At 33.9% G+C, this 18,450-nt stretch overlaps 5 protein-coding genes across 7 annotated transcripts in view; 2 read left to right on the top strand and 3 right to left on the bottom strand.

Annotated features, from left to right (window-relative positions):
• Positions 1–2,516: 2,516 nt before the first annotated feature.
• On the top strand, positions 2,517–4,560 carry LOC108563194 (solute carrier family 25 member 38-A-like). Of its 2 annotated transcripts, XM_017921800.1 has the most exons (6): positions 2,517–2,818; positions 2,894–3,092; positions 3,164–3,282; positions 3,343–3,430; positions 3,633–3,981; positions 4,043–4,560. In XM_017921800.1, the coding sequence occupies exons 2-6, from the start codon at positions 3,075–3,077 to the stop codon at positions 4,327–4,329; spliced, it is 861 nt and encodes a 286-aa protein (XP_017777289.1). In that variant the 5' UTR covers positions 2,517–2,818; positions 2,894–3,074; the 3' UTR covers positions 4,330–4,560. The 2 variants fall into 2 exon arrangements, with proteins under 2 accessions (XP_017777289.1, XP_017777288.1); XM_017921799.1 differs by lacking the exon at positions 2,894–3,092 and having other exon boundaries at positions 2,531–2,818; positions 4,043–4,557.
• A 421-nt stretch (positions 4,561–4,981) lies between these two features.
• Positions 4,982–7,087, top strand: LOC108563198 (CDK5RAP1-like protein). The gene is made up of 4 exons (XM_017921803.1): positions 4,982–5,750; positions 5,806–6,160; positions 6,216–6,451; positions 6,507–7,087. Exons 1-4 carry the CDS (start codon positions 5,044–5,046, stop codon positions 6,964–6,966), a joined length of 1,758 nt encoding a protein of 585 aa, XP_017777292.1. The 5' UTR covers positions 4,982–5,043; the 3' UTR covers positions 6,967–7,087.
• A 406-nt stretch (positions 7,088–7,493) lies between these two features.
• LOC108563187 (SUN domain-containing protein 2-like) lies at positions 7,494–9,304 on the bottom strand. Its single transcript, XM_017921793.1, has 9 exons — positions 9,265–9,304; positions 9,026–9,073; positions 8,777–8,968; positions 8,470–8,721; positions 8,234–8,335; positions 8,063–8,175; positions 7,835–8,002; positions 7,600–7,772; positions 7,494–7,545 (listed from the first exon to the last, which is right to left on the bottom strand). The coding sequence occupies exons 1-9, from the start codon at positions 9,302–9,304 to the stop codon at positions 7,494–7,496; spliced, it is 1,140 nt and encodes a 379-aa protein (XP_017777282.1).
• Positions 9,305–10,060: 756 nt separating this feature from the next.
• On the bottom strand, positions 10,061–10,920 carry LOC108563199 (ras-related protein Rab-24-like). Of its 2 annotated transcripts, none has more exons than XM_017921805.1 (3): positions 10,668–10,920; positions 10,503–10,617; positions 10,061–10,415 (listed from the first exon to the last, which is right to left on the bottom strand). In XM_017921805.1, the coding sequence occupies exons 1-3, from the start codon at positions 10,917–10,919 to the stop codon at positions 10,213–10,215; spliced, it is 570 nt and encodes a 189-aa protein (XP_017777294.1). In that variant the 5' UTR covers position 10,920; the 3' UTR covers positions 10,061–10,212. The 2 variants fall into 2 exon arrangements, with proteins under 2 accessions (XP_017777294.1, XP_017777295.1); XM_017921806.1 differs by having other exon boundaries at positions 10,527–10,617.
• A 442-nt stretch (positions 10,921–11,362) lies between these two features.
• LOC108563213 (ankyrin repeat domain-containing protein 6) overlaps positions 11,363–18,450 on the bottom strand; it is a 51,714-nt gene continuing 44,626 nt past the window's right edge. Inside the window, exons 3-5 of the mRNA XM_017921833.1 lie at positions 16,677–17,019; positions 14,621–15,597; positions 11,363–12,270 (exon numbers count right to left, since the gene is read on the bottom strand). Of these exons, the coding sequence (XP_017777322.1) occupies positions 11,583–12,270; positions 14,621–15,597; positions 16,677–17,000 (1,989 nt within the window). The 5' untranslated portion in view covers positions 17,001–17,019 and the 3' untranslated portion in view covers positions 11,363–11,582. The remainder of the gene's footprint in view (positions 12,271–14,620; positions 15,598–16,676; positions 17,020–18,450) is intronic.

Raw genomic sequence — 18,450 nt, 5'->3', positions numbered from 1 at the left:
GTTACCATGACAATTATAATCGTATAATTTTTATAGTAAACAATACTCGTACAAATTACTTAGAAAGAAAATGTAATAAAATCCAAATGAATGTCCAATTAAGAATAATTGGTAATTCCAAACTTCATCAAGTACTTGATTATAAACAACAAGTGAAGCTAACAATTTTAGATAATGCTGTTATGAAAAAAATGAAATTAATCCTAATATCAGATCATACATTTCTTCCCACAGGAATATATGATGACAGCTGTCATTTCGCGACCTATAAAAATTTTTACACGACCTATAAGTTGAGAAAGGCTGGTCTATATTAAATATATTCTAAAGTTTGAAAAATCTGGCTATGTTATATGTAATCTTTATATAATAATGATATTGAATCTGCAGCTTAAGAACATATTAACACATGACTAAATAAGTTTGTAGAATGGCTAATAAAACAACAACTTTTAGGCAATATTCGACTTTATTCGTCAATATAGTCTCCTTCAAGAGTGCTACATTCATTCCAACGCTTCTCTAACATTTAGATGCCATCTTGTATAACGATTTATCTTTGGCCTCAAATTTCGAATACAGCTTTTTCATCATCAAATGTTCAAGCAAAATTAGTGTGTTTCTGATATCTTCAGGGTGTCAGCTATCTCACGCAACTTCAATTTACGATCGGCCAAAACCATTTTGTGGACTTTTTTATGTTTTCTGCAACAATTGCCGAATTTGTGCGACCCTATCATTTGTGCCTGTACGACCGCATGAAAATTACAAAAGTATAAATAGAGACAGAATAATATAAGAAACTACTTAAATAATTGTATCGGAATTATATACATGTTATTTTCTTTTTTTTTTCATGAAATATTTTGAAAATATATAAGAATTGGAGTAGTTTAATTAAAAATATATAAATAATATAGAATAAAATTATGTTAAAATAATTTAATTAGATTTATCTTTTTTACTTAAGATTACAATAAATATTCATGGATGGATAGAAATTTTATAATCAATAATAGCAACAGGTCTGTTGTTGTTATCGAATTTTTACTGTAGTTAAATATTACAGTTTTACATAGACTTCTTATATATTTTTATATTATTAATACTATTAATGTATCTACTTTCAAAGCAAATTATATTTAATCTGACTTTTAGTAATAATATTCATTGAGTAAACAATGTAAACTTAAAAAGTTAAATAGTCATCTGCTGTTTTATATGCGTATAATGCATTCCTTCGTTAATTGTTTTCTTAGATGACGTGTGGTGCATAGTAAATAATCAAAGAGTCATGTCAAAATATTTCATTTATTGAAGAATTAATATATATAAGTAAGTTCAATTTATTTTCAATTCCAAATTTCATATTTCACTATTACGAGAATTTTAGAAATTATTATCGAAAATGTTATCATGAAAGTTATAAAATTAAATTTATAATATTATTTCGGTTTTTTTTTGCAAGGAGTCTATCATCAACGGTTCAAAAATACTGTTGAAGATAACATTTATTTGTGCTCCTACTCCAGTAATTTTCATCATTGGTGTGTCTTGACAGGATCTTAGGTACACAATTAAAGTTTGGCATGACATAAAAAAACTGTCTTATACACATATGTGTTATATAAATATCAATAATAATAATAACTATTATTATTATTAGAACAGGGGCACACATGAGTCTAAAGAGAGTCGCAATCCGGTTTTTATATTTTATAAAGAACCACAGGTAGAAACAGAAATTAAAATTTTATTTAATGTAATTGCATATTTTCAGATGTCACATATTAGAACATAAGAATTATATGTACAAAAGAAAATAATTATTTCAAAATTTTAGCAATAAAATTCAATTATAATAAAAATAAAATATACTTGACTCAAAGAAGAGTCTCATTTGTTGGTATAGAAAATATATTTTATAATAATCCATGTTCCGTTCCGCAATGCATCGTTGTTGTAGATAACAAAGCTTTCTTAACATTCAAGTTTTTGGGTAATTCCATAAATCTTTTGAATCCTATTTATGTAATTCATTTTTTCTTCGTGCAACCCAGCACACCTTTCGCCGTAAGATATTGCCCTTTTTTATCGAACTTATTCGTAAATTATGCAGCTTGATTTCGTGCTGTACGATGTATATGACTATAAAAGAAACTTATGAGGTATATTTCTCTTTTATGGCAATAAAGGATACTACAGAATTGATGAAATTTGTTTTTTCTTCACATTGATAAATATATTTTTTCAACACGCAATATTACTAAAATAAATCTTGAGTATCTAACAATTAAAGCAACATTTAAACTACAACTACACGTTAAAGGTGTATTCTAAAGGTTTCGTATGCAACCCACCGACCAAAAACAGGTTCCTGTTGGATCAATTATTCGGGAATAACGTTTAACATAAATCTGACCTATTGCAATGCGTTGCACAACAGTACAATTAAATTGGTCTCGCCATTTAAAACGTGAACGGCATAGGTTTCGTGGATTCGCTATTTTTAAATGGCATTGAAATTATAGACCTGTGTTTACATCACGACAAAAAAATGATATTTTAACTGCGCAGAACGTGCGCAGTGTGTACATTAGATTATTAAACTTAGCAATTTAGATTACTTAAAGGTATTTCGCATATAACAGCTGTTGCATCACGAGGAAAGGTATCAGTTTTGAGGCATCGTCTATTGATGATGCGTCCATAACCTAGTCTAGTGCATTAGAAGAAATATGATTGAGCAACTGAAACAGAAATGTTGGAAACTAATGTTAATGATGAACAACCGAAGAACAAGACCTTTCTACAAAACGTAAGTTCGTGAATTGCCATACGCACATTTGTTTGATTTTTAATGTTATCAACGAATAACGTACATCATTAATAGTTGGCTGTTATCACCCAGTCCTGCCTCTCTCATGATGATAAGAAGGTCACAGCCTCTCAATAATCATATATTTAGTGTGAGCCGAATACTAATTGCCTCAGACTTTACTTGCACTCATCGTTGAGCAGTTGTCTCTCCAAATAAGACTGAACACTAATTTATTGTTTAATTTAATTTAATCATGGAAGTTGTTAAGAATGTAAGTGCAGTTCAAGTGGTTACTTTGAAAGTGTTATATTTCAGTGGAATTTATTCTATTATTTGTTGCAGTACCCCTTGGCTAAAGCCTTCCTAGCTGGTTCCTTTTCTGGAACCTTCTCCACCATCCTCTTCCAACCATTGGATTTGGTGAAGACACGCCTACAGAATCCAACTTCCGCTATTCTCAAGTAAGTTTAACGCTAATAATATTGGTTCAATATAATATTTGTTTTTTGTTTTGTTCATAGTGCTAGAGCCGGAACTGGAATGGTCACGATTTTCGCTACGATTGTACAACAGGAACATTTACGAGGATTATGGCGAGGCATGGCTCCGGTGAGTTTTCTAATTATTTTGCGAGAAAAAGAACTAAGAAAATTTGCGTAAATGACTTGTAAGATTAACGATATTGTTATGGTAACAGAGAGGCTTCTTATCTCGTTACGACATTGACCTAATCGCGAATATTAATTGGTGTTGCTAACGTTATGACTTCTCTTTATTTGAAATTGATAACAACGTCTATCTCGTTTTACAGAGCATCACGCGTTGCGTGCCCGGAGTTGGATTATACTTCTGCTCGCTGGACTACCTCAAGACCAAATTCTTTGAAGATCGTACTCCGGGGGCTTTGCAATCGGTGGCCCTTGGGATGTTCGCTAGGTGCATGAGCGGTGTAGCTCTGATTCCGATCACCGTTGTTAAAACTAGATACGAAAGCGGTGTCTACGGATACAACGGAGTTGCTTCTGCTCTCAAAGAGATCTACAAAACAGAGGGCTTTAAAGGCATGACCTGCGGCCTTATCCCGACACTCTTCAGAGACGCTCCTTTCTCCGGTTTATACCTCATGTTCTATACCCAAAGCAAACAAATGATCCCAGAAGGTAATTTCACTGGATTTATTTTTATTAATTACAACCAATAACGAATCATTTGTAATTTCAGATTTGTTAAATACGCATTACGCAACTCCCATGCACTTCACCTGCGGTATTACAGCTGGAATTCTGGCCTCGGTGGTGACCCAACCTGCTGACGTTCTGAAGACCAAAATGCAACTGTACCCTAACAAATTCAATGGCATTTGGTCCGTGATGGTCTATGTTCATGGAAAGTACGGCGTACAGGGCTACTTTAAGGGAATGGTTCCTCGCATGCTGAGGAGGACCTTGATGGCAGCCATGGCGTGGACAGTCTATGAATCCATCACGAAGAGCATTGGATTGAAATGAACCCATAGTCAGATTCTGCATATACATTGGGATATATGTATATGGAGAATGAATGTTGTGAATGTTGATGTTCTAACGAACAACGAACAAACCTTTTAGAGGTCTCTTGTTCACTAACAATGATAGTTAAAAATTCTAAATTGGATGAAATTATTGTTGACATTGGCTGTGTTTTTGTTATATGTTATGTATAATCAATTTTTACCAGTGAAAAATTCTAATCAGATGTTTATTTATTGTATAAAAATATTATTTATTGATTTTATATTAATGAGAAAATTTACATTTTTCCAATAAATGTTCGTGATATGAAATTATTATGTATTTTTATTTAATTTTTTATATTGATATGAATAATCTTGTACAAACAAGTTGATGAAAACATATTTTGTTTATTTCTAAAAGTATTTTTAATTATATTATTAATAAATTTTAATGTTCAACATTTTGATAAAATTTAGGACGGAAAAACTATGGTCAATAACCCTTTATATATTTTTTTATGTATACAATAAATGTTACTTTGTAGCTATAAAACAAATCGTATTTTGAGTAATCTGATAATTAATTAATATTAGTTCATTAACTTCTTATACTACAGAGCACCAGAAATTGCCTATACTAAAACATTAATAACCTTACCTAACCAAAAAAGTGTATTTAATAAGACTGGATGAGATATAAATAATGTTTGTATGAAAAGTGGATATTAAAATGCGTTCCATTTCGTGTAGAATATTGAAAAACAATTTGCTGAAGTGTGGAAACTATAAGCAGCTATGCTACAGAAATGTTTCAGTTACAAGTTTTGCCTGTGAAAAGGCCAAAAGAAATTTACTAGGTGGTCCAAACTTAAAAGATTTCTTCAAGAATGAGAACTTGGCAATGCAGGAAAATATACCAGAGGAAGAGGTTATACCTTATTTGAAGGATGTAAAGAAGTTTGGAGGCAGAAGGAAAGTGTACTTTGATGTTTACGGGTGCCAGATGAATGTAAATGATACTGAGATCATATGGTCAATACTAAAATCCAACAATTTTTTAAAAACAGATGACCTGAATGATGCAGATGTGGTATTAATAATAACCTGTGCAATTAGAGAAGGTGCTGAGACAAAGATTTGGAATCGGCTGGAATATTTGAAAGGTATTCGCAATCAGAAGTTGAAAAAAAGCAAAAATGCAACACCTATGAAAATTGGAATCTTGGGTTGCATGGCTGAGAGATTGAAGCACAAAGTGTTGGAAATTGATCAGAGTGTGGATTTGGTGGCTGGACCTGATAGTTATAAGGATCTACCAAGACTCTTAGCCTTGACTCAAAACAATCAGACTGCTGTTAATGTTCTGCTTTCTCTGGATGAGACTTATGCTGATATAATGCCAGTCAGGCTTAATGAGAACAGTATATCTGCCTTTGTGTAATATTTAATATATGTTAATTATTATCAATTGTTATTTAATTGTTATTTGTAGGTCCATAATGAGGGGCTGTGATAACATGTGCACTTATTGCATAGTGCCTTTTACCAGGGGACGTGAAAGATCGAGGCCCATCAGTTCGATTTTAGATGAGATTAAACAATTACGGGATCAAGGCGTAAAGGAGATTACGCTTCTCGGGCAAAACGTGAACAGCTATAGGGATTTGTCGGAGTCCACCGTGAAGACAAGCACGAACTTAGTTAAGGGTTTCAAGACTGTCTATAAGACCAAAGTCGGTGGTATGAGGTTCGCCGATCTGCTGCATCGAGTAGCTGAGGTTGACCCGGAAATAAGGATCAGATTCACGAGTCCGCATCCCAAGGACTTTCCAGATGAAGTCCTGCAAGTAACTATTGCTACATTGTTTGATCGACGAGTAATACAAGATTTCGTAACCGCAGGTGATTCAATCGTACCCAAATATGTGTAAGAATCTCCATTTACCCGCGCAAAGTGGAAACTCGAACGTGCTGGAAAGAATGAGAAGAGGATACACCAGAGAAGCTTACCTTGAACTTGTTGATCATGTGAGGAGGTTGCTGCCTAATGTGGCCATAAGTTCGGACTTCATATGCGGTTTCTGCGGCGAAACGGACGAGGAGTTCGAAGATACTCTCAGCCTCATCGAGAGGGTTGGGTAATTTAAAAGTTTGTTGTTAAAATTTCATTATCTAATTATTAATTTCTTTCAGATACAACACTGCCTATTTGTTTCCATATAGTATGCGGGAGAAGACGACGGCGCATCGAAGGTACAAGGACGATGTACCGCAGGAGGTTAAGCAAAAGAGGTTGGACAGGATGGTCGAACTGTATCGGCTGCACGCAGATCGATTGAATAGACAGCAGATCGGTAATTTGCAGTTGGTGTTGATTGAAGGACTTAGTAAGAGGTCGAGTGCCTTTTTGGCCGGTCGAAACGAGGCCAACATCAAAGTCATAATACCTGGAGAAGATGAATTGAGCTGGAAGACAGGCACGGAACAGCGTAGCATCAGACAAGGAGATTACGTTGCGGTGCAAATTAACTCTGCCAATTCGCAAGTGCTCAAGGGGATTCCCCTGTATTTAACCACATTATCTGACTTTTATAGGGACAAATATTTGTACCGGGATAAGATCGATAATCTTAAGTACAGTAGCATATTGTAAAAAGTCAAAATATGTATATATTTTTATTTGTTGAATTTCAAATTATATAAAAAAATCTTTTAAGTTAATTGTTTATTTAGTACTATATAGTACCCACTACACTCCATTCATATTAAGTCTAATCCCAATCTTCTTAGATTGAAATAGTCGGAAAGATATACAAAAATAAAGTTTAATCATTTTGAAAACAAACTTGTTACTGCAACTCAACTCATAGATGTTGTCTTAACTTTATTTGTTGTAAAGTAACATTCTTACGACGATTCTGTGTGTATTCGTTTAAGTCTCCAAACGTTTTTTGTAGTAGACTAAAAATTGCATATCCTTAATTTGGATACCATTTGGAATATTTAAACGTAGGTTCGATGTTGTAACAAATCTTCACACTAATCATTTTCACATATACAAATCTGAAGGATAATAAATTCGATGAAGAAATTCGTTGTTTTATTTACAATAGATATGTATCATATACAAAAAAATATATTTTTTTAAATAAACAAAGTTAAAAAGAAGATAATTAAATTTTAATCTTCATCATCGTCTTGCATGCCTTTGTGATTTCCATGCACGCGCACTCTTTAAAATGAAATTAAGTGATTACGAAATCCGATCATGAATTAGTTTTGTTACCTGTAAACGCAAGTATAATCTGGATTTCCATGGTTAGAATGGAACTTGATTTCGACGTAATGGAAAGCCTTACTCGACTTGTTTATAGGGAAATATTGCAAAGGACTCGAGTCCGTTTTGTAATTAAATCTACCTAAAAACACACCTGCGTGATCTTCAGGATACAGTAAACCCTGAAATGTGATAAACAGGTAAATATTTGTAGAATTGTTAATAGTATTATGGTTGTTAGTACCCAAGCACTAAACTCGTTTGGAGCTGAGGAAACGTCGTGTGAAGGAGCAACAGATTTCGGAATATGCTCCAAGCTGATTCCGTTTATGTGAATAGGAGTCAGCAGTTTTATGGCCACAGCTCCGGAGCTTCCCTTGAAGGCCCAACACTCACCAGGAGACACTGAAGGCTAACAAATATCGATTTTTTTACAATAGATTTTGAGAAACTTCATTATGTGAAACCCTACGTTCAGAATAATTTGGGGTCCCTTATTAGAAGCGCACAGCGTGTATCCGAAGAACGAAATAATATTCCCCGCTGTATACTCGATAGTGTTCCTCGTGGAAACAATACTAGCGCCTTCAATGAAACCAAATGAAAACAAGTTATTAAAGAGTTAACAAGGATTAAGAACAACCGGCAGTTCCCAGAGCGTAATCTGGTTTTCCAATCTTATCCGCGCCGTACACTTCCATGGCAGTCTTCACTGCCTTCTTTACGTCATCATCCTCCTCCGAACCTGAAAATTAAGCGAAATAATACTAAAATAATACAATAAAACAAACAATTTATTATGAATTCGAGAAACGGCACACAGTTAGAAGAATCGCAATAGCTTTCTAAGATAATCTGACTTAGTTTTCTTTGGCTTACAGTTCCCCTCGACACCATCCGATTTGCCTTCTTCATCCGCGGATTTCTTCAGCTCCGCAAACATCTTGTTCACGTCCTGCACCAATTTGCTGGTATCCTGCTTAGCTTTGACGATGAACTGCATGTTATCTTTCATCTGGCAGATTTGCGTTTTGATGCTATCCAATTCGCTCTTCAGAAAGTTATCTTCTTGCTGGTTCCCAAAGAATTGGTACTTGTCTTTCAAGACGGTGATCGAAAGACCAATCAAACCTATGCAAATAATTAAACATAGTTTTGATACTTGTACTTAGCCAAAATAGTTTACATATCGTGAGGAAAACGAATCCGAATTTCATGAACTTGCTGCTCCCTGAGAAATCTGGATCCGAGCAGGGATTCAAATGCGTTCCATTGGAATACATTCCTCTCCTAATGGAAGCCATATTAAGAGCTTCAGGGACAATGAACGATGATTCGAAGACGGTGCTGTCGTTTGAGGATTCTCTCCAACAGGAAGCTAGATCAAGAATGAATTTACCCTATCCAATATTTCATATAGATGTCAATAAAGAACCTGCTAATCTCGTGTTGTACTTGTGTCTCCTACGAAAATTTCCGGATTCTGAAATAAGCAGAGGTAATTAATGCAGAAGTTGCGGAGGGTTCAACCAACTTGGTGTGTCTAGTGGTGAATCTGGGAGATGGCCACCTTCTGATTCTGCTGAGACCGAAAGTAAAAGTCAAATAAATTTATAGACAACTGGAAACTGTCACAGATACAAACAGTTTCGATCGGGAATAATGGGGTTTTACCAATCATGCACACGCTGTTCTGGGATGGCGACCTCAACATCGTTACGAGACCAAAGAAATAATGCGATGCAAGCATACAATTTCTCGCACAGTCTTTGAGAATACTTCGAAATCTAAATAATTGACGCCTACTTGAACAAAATGTTTATAATTGTTTATGTAATTTGATTACTAGTATAAATATGCAAATATTCCTGGAAATAATTAGGAATTACAGAAACATTCAACCTGAAAAGGTCAAAACATTTATGTTGCATAAGTCTATACTCAATAAACGAATACAAGAAACCAGAAAAAATCAGTAAAGAAACGGATCAAATTAAGAAAAATACTACAAGCAATAGCAAAATACATATAAATATTAATAAAGGTATCTGAAAAAATAACAATTGTATATTTGTAATAATGGTGACAAAAAATGGTAATGCTACTTTTATTTTGTAGAAAATTAATGAACTTAAAGAAACTGCAAACTAAGAGTTATTGAAAACTTAAACATGTTTATGTCGTGTCAGAAGGTTTCCTTTGCATTTTTAAAATGATATATGATACAACAATTGTCTAGTTAAATAATTTCATATAATTGAAAATGTTGTTATTATGCAAACAAATTATAAATGTTTTTTTTTTATGTCAAAATAATTACTTTTATGCATATAAGTATTATATAATGGTTGCAATAATATTTGTTATTTCAAGAAAACATTTTTAATGAAGATTAGATAATTTTATATTAACAACAAGGAATTAATTTTCATTAATTTATTATTTTAATCTATATAAAAATAAATCCGGGTTTATATTTGTTTATGTCAAATTTTATTTATATGCTTACATTAATTAATCTTGTAATGGATACAAACAATGTCACAGCCTTCATCTTTGTTCTTCAAGATATATGTACCAAAAGTTAATAAATAGTAGCATCATCGATGCCGATTTAGAGATTTAGAAACAGAAAAACCTGGGTTTTCTTTCCGGCACAACCAATTTCTTTCCTAGAATTCTCACCAAACATTCCTTAAACTCGTCCAATCCAATTTTCTGAATAGTCGATGTGAAAATAACGTCTTCGGCTTTAATAAATTGCTTCATTTCATGTCCCCTAATCGTCGCGAGTGCCATGTCTTCAACTAAATCTAATTTAGTTCCTAAAATAAAATAAGTAATTCAGCCTTTTGTATGTTTACGATAAATTTGAGTTTTAATTCAAATATCGTTGACAGTGATTTCTTTACCTAACAGTATAATGGGAGACTCACTATTCAAATGATCGTTGTCCATCCACAATTGCGCAATGTTATCTAAACTGATCGAATCGGTCATGTCATAGCACAAGACCAGCAAGCTCGTCTAAAATGTATTTTATCCGAATTGTTGCATTTCGATAACCAATAGTTTACCATTTTGTACCAGACTCGGAGAACCTCTTCGTGATGCTGTATGTTTTCCGTGTCCATGATGTGCACGTCGATGGTGTTGTCTCCGATGTGCAAAGTTTGGATTGGTCTCCTGTTTCCGTACGCTTCGATGAACGTCGTTTTACCCACGCCCACATCTCCTATGAACGTTAAGGACACGGAATGGTGTTGGGTTCTTTTCAACTCCAGGAAATCTGAGTGAACGCTGTAAAAACCTTCGTTTTTTCGACTCATTGATGCCTCTCATATGAAACATCACGTCGAGTGGACTAAAGCGACGATGGGCGTACTCATAGCACTAGTACAGCTCTTAGATTACAACTAACGATTAGATAACGAATATCATCAGTTTTGGAAATGTTATTAATTATATTTTATATTGAGTTTTAGAAATAAAATAAGCTTTTTTACTTAGGAGATTGGTAATCAAATTTAAAGATAATTCTTACTATTTTATCTTACTTTCACAATTTTCAAGATTTTTTTTGTGTATGTAACTAATTAACAAAGACTACAAAAACATGAAAATTAAGTTAAGAGAAAATCTTGTAGAACATAATAATTAACATTTTCAGTTAATTCATGTAATAAAATTTATAGAAAGATTTGCTAGAAATAAATAAGGATTTATAAATAAAATATAATTTTATTTAATATAAAATATTGTTGTACAGTTTCCTCGTCATTCATTTAAATATCTTCTTTATATATTATATATTTTAATCTATTAACAAATAGTTTCGATTTAGTATTTACTTGTAGTTTTTTGTTTGTTTAGAAAATAAAATAAAAATAAAACTTTACAAATGTAGGTAACAAAGTTTATGTTTTTCATTGCACGAATGCGCACGAGTTCCTTCAATCCGCATGAATCATCGCGAATAAAAACTTCTTTCATTACACTAAACTCGAAGCACCGATGCATTCAGCGTCCAATTGTCCTGAGAGACTGGGCGAGTTTCCCTTCGAGCTGCCGTAAACTTTGGTGCTGTAACCGGAATCGTTGTTCGTATCTCTGTCGACGATGTCCTGCGGGTTTTCCAACATCCTCGTTGTGCTCTCGAACATCTTGTTGGAGTCGAGGAGACGCGAGGTGCCCTCCTTCGACGGATCGAGCATCCTAAGCTTCGCAAATCTCGTGTTCAGGTCACTGTATTTCGGATTCGAGTCCATGTAGCGCACATTCTGCTCGCAGAATTTCGGATCGTAGAACCTGGTCAGCTCCAGACGAGACGTGGAGCTCTCCAAGCGGCCCACGTCCAGACGATTCTCGAAGGTGTCCAGATGCGGTGTCGAGCTGGAGAAGTTCTCTTGGATCTTCACGATGGGCTCGATGTACCGCATATTCTCTGGACTGTAAACACCACTTCTACTCCTGGGGGCTTCCAACGGGACATTTTCGTAACTCACCAAGTTCGATTCGCCCATCGGGCCTAAACCTTGGGGCAACCTGAGAGGCTTATCCTCGTCGTCGCTGCTCTCGCTGTCATTCTTTGCATCGTCCACCTGCTGCTGCTGGATCTTTGCCACCAATTCCTTCACCGACTTCCTTGGTTCATCGTCACCCTCCAATTCATCCATGCTCCTAAAACATTTCAAATTACTATTATTGATTCAATCAATATTCTTTCAAATAAACTAATTGTAGGTATTATTGCTTCAATATTTAAGTTAATTCTTTTTTCCCATAAAAGTATTAAACTATAGTAGCAAAGATTATTGTCATAATCACACAAAACAAGAATTAGCTACCTATAGGTAATTCCAATTATTTACAACTATTGCAGGCCAATAGTAAATATATCAATTATTTCCTTTTTAAATTTTTATTATATATTTAATAGTATAAAGATATTAGATATTGAACATAAATTTTCATTTTTTCACGTTTCAATTATTCTTTAGTTAAAGTCTTTATTCCACGTTATAGTACTTTACCTTTAATACAAACATATAACGAATTGTATTGTAATAAATTCATATCAACTTATAAACAGAAAAAAGTAAAATAATATATATATTTAATTTATATTAAATAATATGTAGAAATGTGTTTAAGGCGGATTTTTTAATAATTTAATTATCCAATGAAAAAATCAAAAAAATAAATATTAGTGTAGTGTTAGAGTATTAGAGTAAAATGTTCCAAAGCATTTTATTTGTATACAATTAAACACACGTTTGGTATTTAAATATGTAAATAATTACAATTCAATCAGAATGTGTATAATTACTGAATACATAAATATTAATATAAATTTATAGACGTATTGAAATCATCACATTCTCATAACACGACACGATGTAATTCAACTTCAGCTATCAATCTTCGCATTTCAAGCCATGAATGTTTTAATATATTTAATGTATGTTATTAGATAAACTGGTTTAAAATAGTCTCAAAGCCTCTAATCTTGACATGCAGCTGTAGCGGGCTTTTGCGAATCAATGGAACAGCAGCTAAATGTGCCGACTTTTTTTTTTACTATTACGCAATTTCAGTACGATATATCAACACGTCTGTACTGGAATCAAGTAAATGTAATAAAATGAAAACGATGGAAAACACGCATTAGAAGTTATCTAACTGCTTTTAATATAAATCCAGATGTAAAATATCCACTTGAATTTCATATAAAATTTCTATAAATCGGATTTTTTATGTAATGTTTTAATTTGTAGTGAATTTATGTATCTGTTATTGCAGCATAACTATTTTAAAAAATAAATTTATTGAAGATTAATCTTTTTATAAAAAATGTATAGCAGTAACATTAATGTGTAGTTTACTTAAGATCTTTAAGCATATTTATATCAGTGTGCGTTACTTTACAAGTAACATGTATAAGTGATTGTAACAAGCTATGACAATTATTTGTTGTGAACATGTTAAGTCGATTAATTAAGTTATGAATGTAATGGGGAAGACTGTATATCATATACACGTAATTAATCTTATAATAAATCAAGTGTAACGTGTAAATAGAATTGCAATTATATATAGCTGGTATATTATACGTAGGAAGCCTTAGGTCTACAACCTTTTGTGTTATTATTATTCTTATTATTCTACAGGCATTATTATATATACATGATAATAATTAAGTATCGTGCGTATAGCCAACATGATTACGTGATTTATTTAAAATTGTAGCGTACTCTATCTATATTGAAATCTATATATTAAGTAATTATATTTTTCTTTTAAATCGATACTATTTTACCTCTACCTGGATCTTATCTACTTCCATTAATAAGATACACATCACCTCAAGAATTATCTTTGAATATTTTATCTTTTCTCAAGCTTAAATCTATGATATACGTATCTTTCGAATAAACATGTTGTTATACGCTCTAATATAATTATAGATTTGTACACATTATTGTAAGTATGCATTGTAATTACAAAAATGCGTTATCTTAAATACTCAAAGTGTGGAAAAATCAAATTAATGAAACTATTACAATTTTAAGTTTTGTCGTAAGTTGTATAATATTTTTCAAGTAAAAACCTCTGAAATCTGCACTGTCATATAAGACAGTGTTTTTCAACCTTTTTTTATGTTACGGCACGGAACCTACTTCCTCCGTACACTACGTACATTATTATGATGTTTTAGTTTTGAACACTTGTTATGCAATGTAAATTTTTGGTAAATAATTTAATTAAAAAATATATCATTCACACCTAAATATTACATATTTCTATATTTTGTTAACGGAACTTTCAATTCTGTATTAAAAGTTTGAATTAACACGATTTCGAAATATACGAGACTTTTTATTAATATATTAAATGAGAGAAATAAATTAAAAATTACCGATTATTTTTGTTATATAAATCAATCAAATAAGTTGGTTGATAAAATGCTAATTTCTAAGTTGAGGGTAATTTTGTATTTTAATGAATTTAGTGATTTATGTTGTTTTACCTTGCCGTGAGTAATGTGGATTTCCTGTGAGTATCTAGAACTTCCAGACTCCTAGATCTGGTGAGAGTGGAGACTTCTACCTCCCTATTGTGGGGATGAACGCGTTCGGAACGTCTTTCATGTACACCTCTGCTGAGCTTCTGCTCAAGTCCTGCGACTCTCTGACCCAGCTTGACCTGTGCTTTATGCAGCTCTCGCTTATCCTTCTCCAATTTGGCCTCTAAATGCCTGAAGAGCGGGGCGCAGTAACAAGTGTATCCGACGCCGACGGGACCCTTCCTGATGTTTCCCCCTAAATCTAAATAATACTGCTCGCCCCTTTTCAAGGGCTCGTGAGGTAAGCTGTCCAAGCGCGGCGACGGAAACGCCTCCGGATCCGGATAGTAGTGACATCCGTAGGGTGACCAATGTCTTGATTTCTCCAGGTCATCCGGCACCTCTGGATCGAACCTCACTTTGCTCTTGCCGCGTTTCTTTCCGCGCGACTTCTTCTCCTTCTTAGAGGCGGGACAATCGTCCAGTATCTGCAGGATCTCGTTCAGGTCCTTCCGCAGGGCGATATCTTTGGCAGTTTCGTTTTGTTTGTTGCGGACGGCTCGATCACAGCCCGCCTCCAGCAGGATCCTTGTCAGCTTCCTTCTGCCCATCGCAGCAGAAATGTGCAACGCCGTGTCTCCATTCTTGTTTTGTTCGGAGACACGGCACTGCGCGGAGATAAGGATGCGGGTGACTCCGGCGTGGCCGTAGCGCGCGGCCGTGTGGAGAGCGGTGTCACCGTAGTTGTTCTGCAGGTCCGGATCGCAACCTGCAAGCAGCAGCTCCCTGCACGACTGGTTATGGCCGTTCTGGCAGCATAGGTGCAGCGCCGTGAAACCGCCCGTGTTGCACTTCTGCAGGTTCGCTTTGGCGGTTGCTAGAAGGGATACTGTACGGCTGTAACCCTTCCAAGCCGCTTCATGCATGGCACTATTCCCATGCTGAAAACAAAGATAATATAATTAACAGGCTTACATTTCTTTTTGAAAGACCAGAAATTTCCAAATTTCTAGACAATTGAATCAGACAACTTTGTCAACAGAATAAACATCGGATGATATGTACTATCCAAATTCATCTCTTGACAAATCAACCAAATTAAAGGGTAATTCCTCTTCCCTGGACAATTTCTAGAAAATTATAATAATGCCACATTAGACATATTCAAAGAGTCAAGGCACAAAATAAAAACAACTAGTCATGTCAAATATATAGATGAAAATTGTCATGGACTAAAGTATTCAATCATCTTGATTCATTCCGTCGTTATGAAAAATACATTTTGTAAACTCCGAGACACACTATTTCCATACTCCCACTTGACTGGAAAATAATTGAATTAATGATGTTTTAAAATTTCCGTGGTATACTAGACCCTTCACGGCTTACCGGTTGATAATTACTGCGTTAATTGGTAGAAAAAGCATTTGTCATTGATTATTGTTTGATTAATTTATTAATGATTTTACGTCTAAAGTCTGAAAAATCATCTCTATTTTGAAAGTATTTTTGAATTATCACTGTAAATTATTTTAACTTATAGTTAAATTATAAAATATAAATTGATGAATATACTTAGATGTGTCGCATTTAAGATAATGTCTTATGTGTTACATACTTTTGAGTAATTAAAGTAACTGATGTTCATTTATTACAATCCTTGTTAATTTTGCTAAACAAAATAGGCGAAAAGTTTAATTGAGTATTTTTTTTAACATTTTTGTATCGTTCATCGAAATATTCAACAAACATTCATAGTATTCTACGAGATACGATACAGCAATCAGGTAAAACTTAAATCTGTCTTGATCAGAAGTCAAATAAACAACATGCACAGCCGTTTACTAAACCGACAGATATAATATTATACGACCATACATTTATCTAGACTCTAGAATGTATGTACATGCTCATTTGGGTTGATTCTACAAAAATTTATCATTTAGGAAAAGTTCGATAATAATTTTTCAACTACATAAAATCAAATTTATAACATTTGTTAATATAAAGTTTCACTTACAACGCTATCCTGTTTGTCGACGTCGGCGCCGCGCGCCAAAAGCATCTTAACGACTTCCTCGTGTCCATCGGCGGCAGCCCTTTGCAACGGCGTGCATCCGGCGCCGTCGGGACTGTCGACCTCCCGGGGGGCGGCCACATTGAGCAGCAGACGGATGACGGGTCCGTGGCCTGCACTGGCCGCAAGGTGCAGGGCCGACCTTCCAAGCTCATCTCTCGTGAATCGGACAGATCTCGCGTTCCCCAAAAGACGGGCGCAAGATGTCGCGTCTCCGCTACTTGCGGCCGCCCTCAACGCACCACCACCACCGCCCCCTCCGCTCATCCGGTGTCAGCCATCCTTGCTGCAACAAAAATAAACATTAACATCGATCAGGAAAAGCCACAAATTTAGTAGAATCAATGATAATAAACTATCTTGCAGATAATTACTATTGGTTCCATCTGATAATAGCCACCACTTCCTGTGACCGAAACAATCAATAATCATCTACCGATGAAGTGCTTTTACCTCGTAAACGGATAGTCAAGTCTTAAACTTACGAGTAGATACTTTAATCTTCGTTTTACTGTTTAACTTTACGATTCTCACGTTAATTGAAATCAAGACAATTTGTATCAAAAACAAATTATTTTACAGCAATATTATCAGATTCCACTATATTCTATTTCCCATAAACTAGTTATTATTCATTATTAATTATAATTCATTTTTTAAACAAATAATAGTATTTACTAAACTTGTTTCCAATTGTTTTGCAGCTGTTATAGTTTAGCGCTAAAGAATGCGCTAATATGCCTGAAAAACTTGTCGCTATAACAACGTGTTTTCTTCAAGTAAGCGATTTATAATGAAGATTTACACCGCCTACTTTCTATATCTGTTTCAATGATACGTAATGTGATATTATTTCATATTAATAGACGTTCATCGAACTGAGTACAAAATACTATTATATCGAAGGTTAAATATACTTTGTTTTTATTTCTGCAAACATACCTATATGTAATATAATACTTGTGGTAGCATTAATATTATGTGGTAATGTTACTTAATTTGATTGTCTTTTTCATTTATTATCTACAAAATTGCTTAGAATTTGCCTAAATTAAATTCTGTTAATTTCCTGAACTATTCAAATTCATTTGAAATATTTATTTATTTTTTCATTTATTATTATCAAAACTTTGTTTTAATATATAAAACGATAATAATACCAATATGGACTTATGGATTACAAGTATGGGGATCTGCTTGTAATAGAAGTATTGACATCATACAGCGGTTCCAGTCAAAAACGCTCAGAGCAATTGCCAATGCTCCCTGGTTCTCGACTAACGAATACATTCATCAATACACTGGAGTCCGATTTGTGAAGGATGGAATAACGGAACTCAGCAGCAAATACAAAAATCGGCTGGAGGACCATCCAAACCAACTTGCATCTGAACTTACAAACACTGAATCTCATCGACAAATATTGAAACGATTCAAACCATAGGACCTTTCTAATCGCTTTTAAGTTAGTTTTAGTGGCTAAATTAACAATAAGACTTATTTGTTTTTCTTACAATAAGTCCAGAACTAGAGCATGTTATCTGTTTTTCTTTTTATTTTAGATAGATTGCTTTGTAAATAATAATAAAAAAATATCATCAAAAACGTTATTTAATAATTATAAATATCATAATTCTAGAAATCCTGTTAAAATAAGTACAAATAATATATACATAATTAATACGAATATGCCTATAAGAATTAATTAATTCTCGTG

Source organism: Nicrophorus vespilloides, unplaced genomic scaffold (genome assembly GCF_001412225.1).
Source record: "Nicrophorus vespilloides isolate i.1.1-1 unplaced genomic scaffold, Nicve_v1.0, whole genome shotgun sequence".
NCBI lineage: Eukaryota > Metazoa > Arthropoda > Insecta > Coleoptera > Silphidae > Nicrophorus > Nicrophorus vespilloides.
This window is presented reverse-complemented; position numbering and strand designations above follow the sequence as displayed.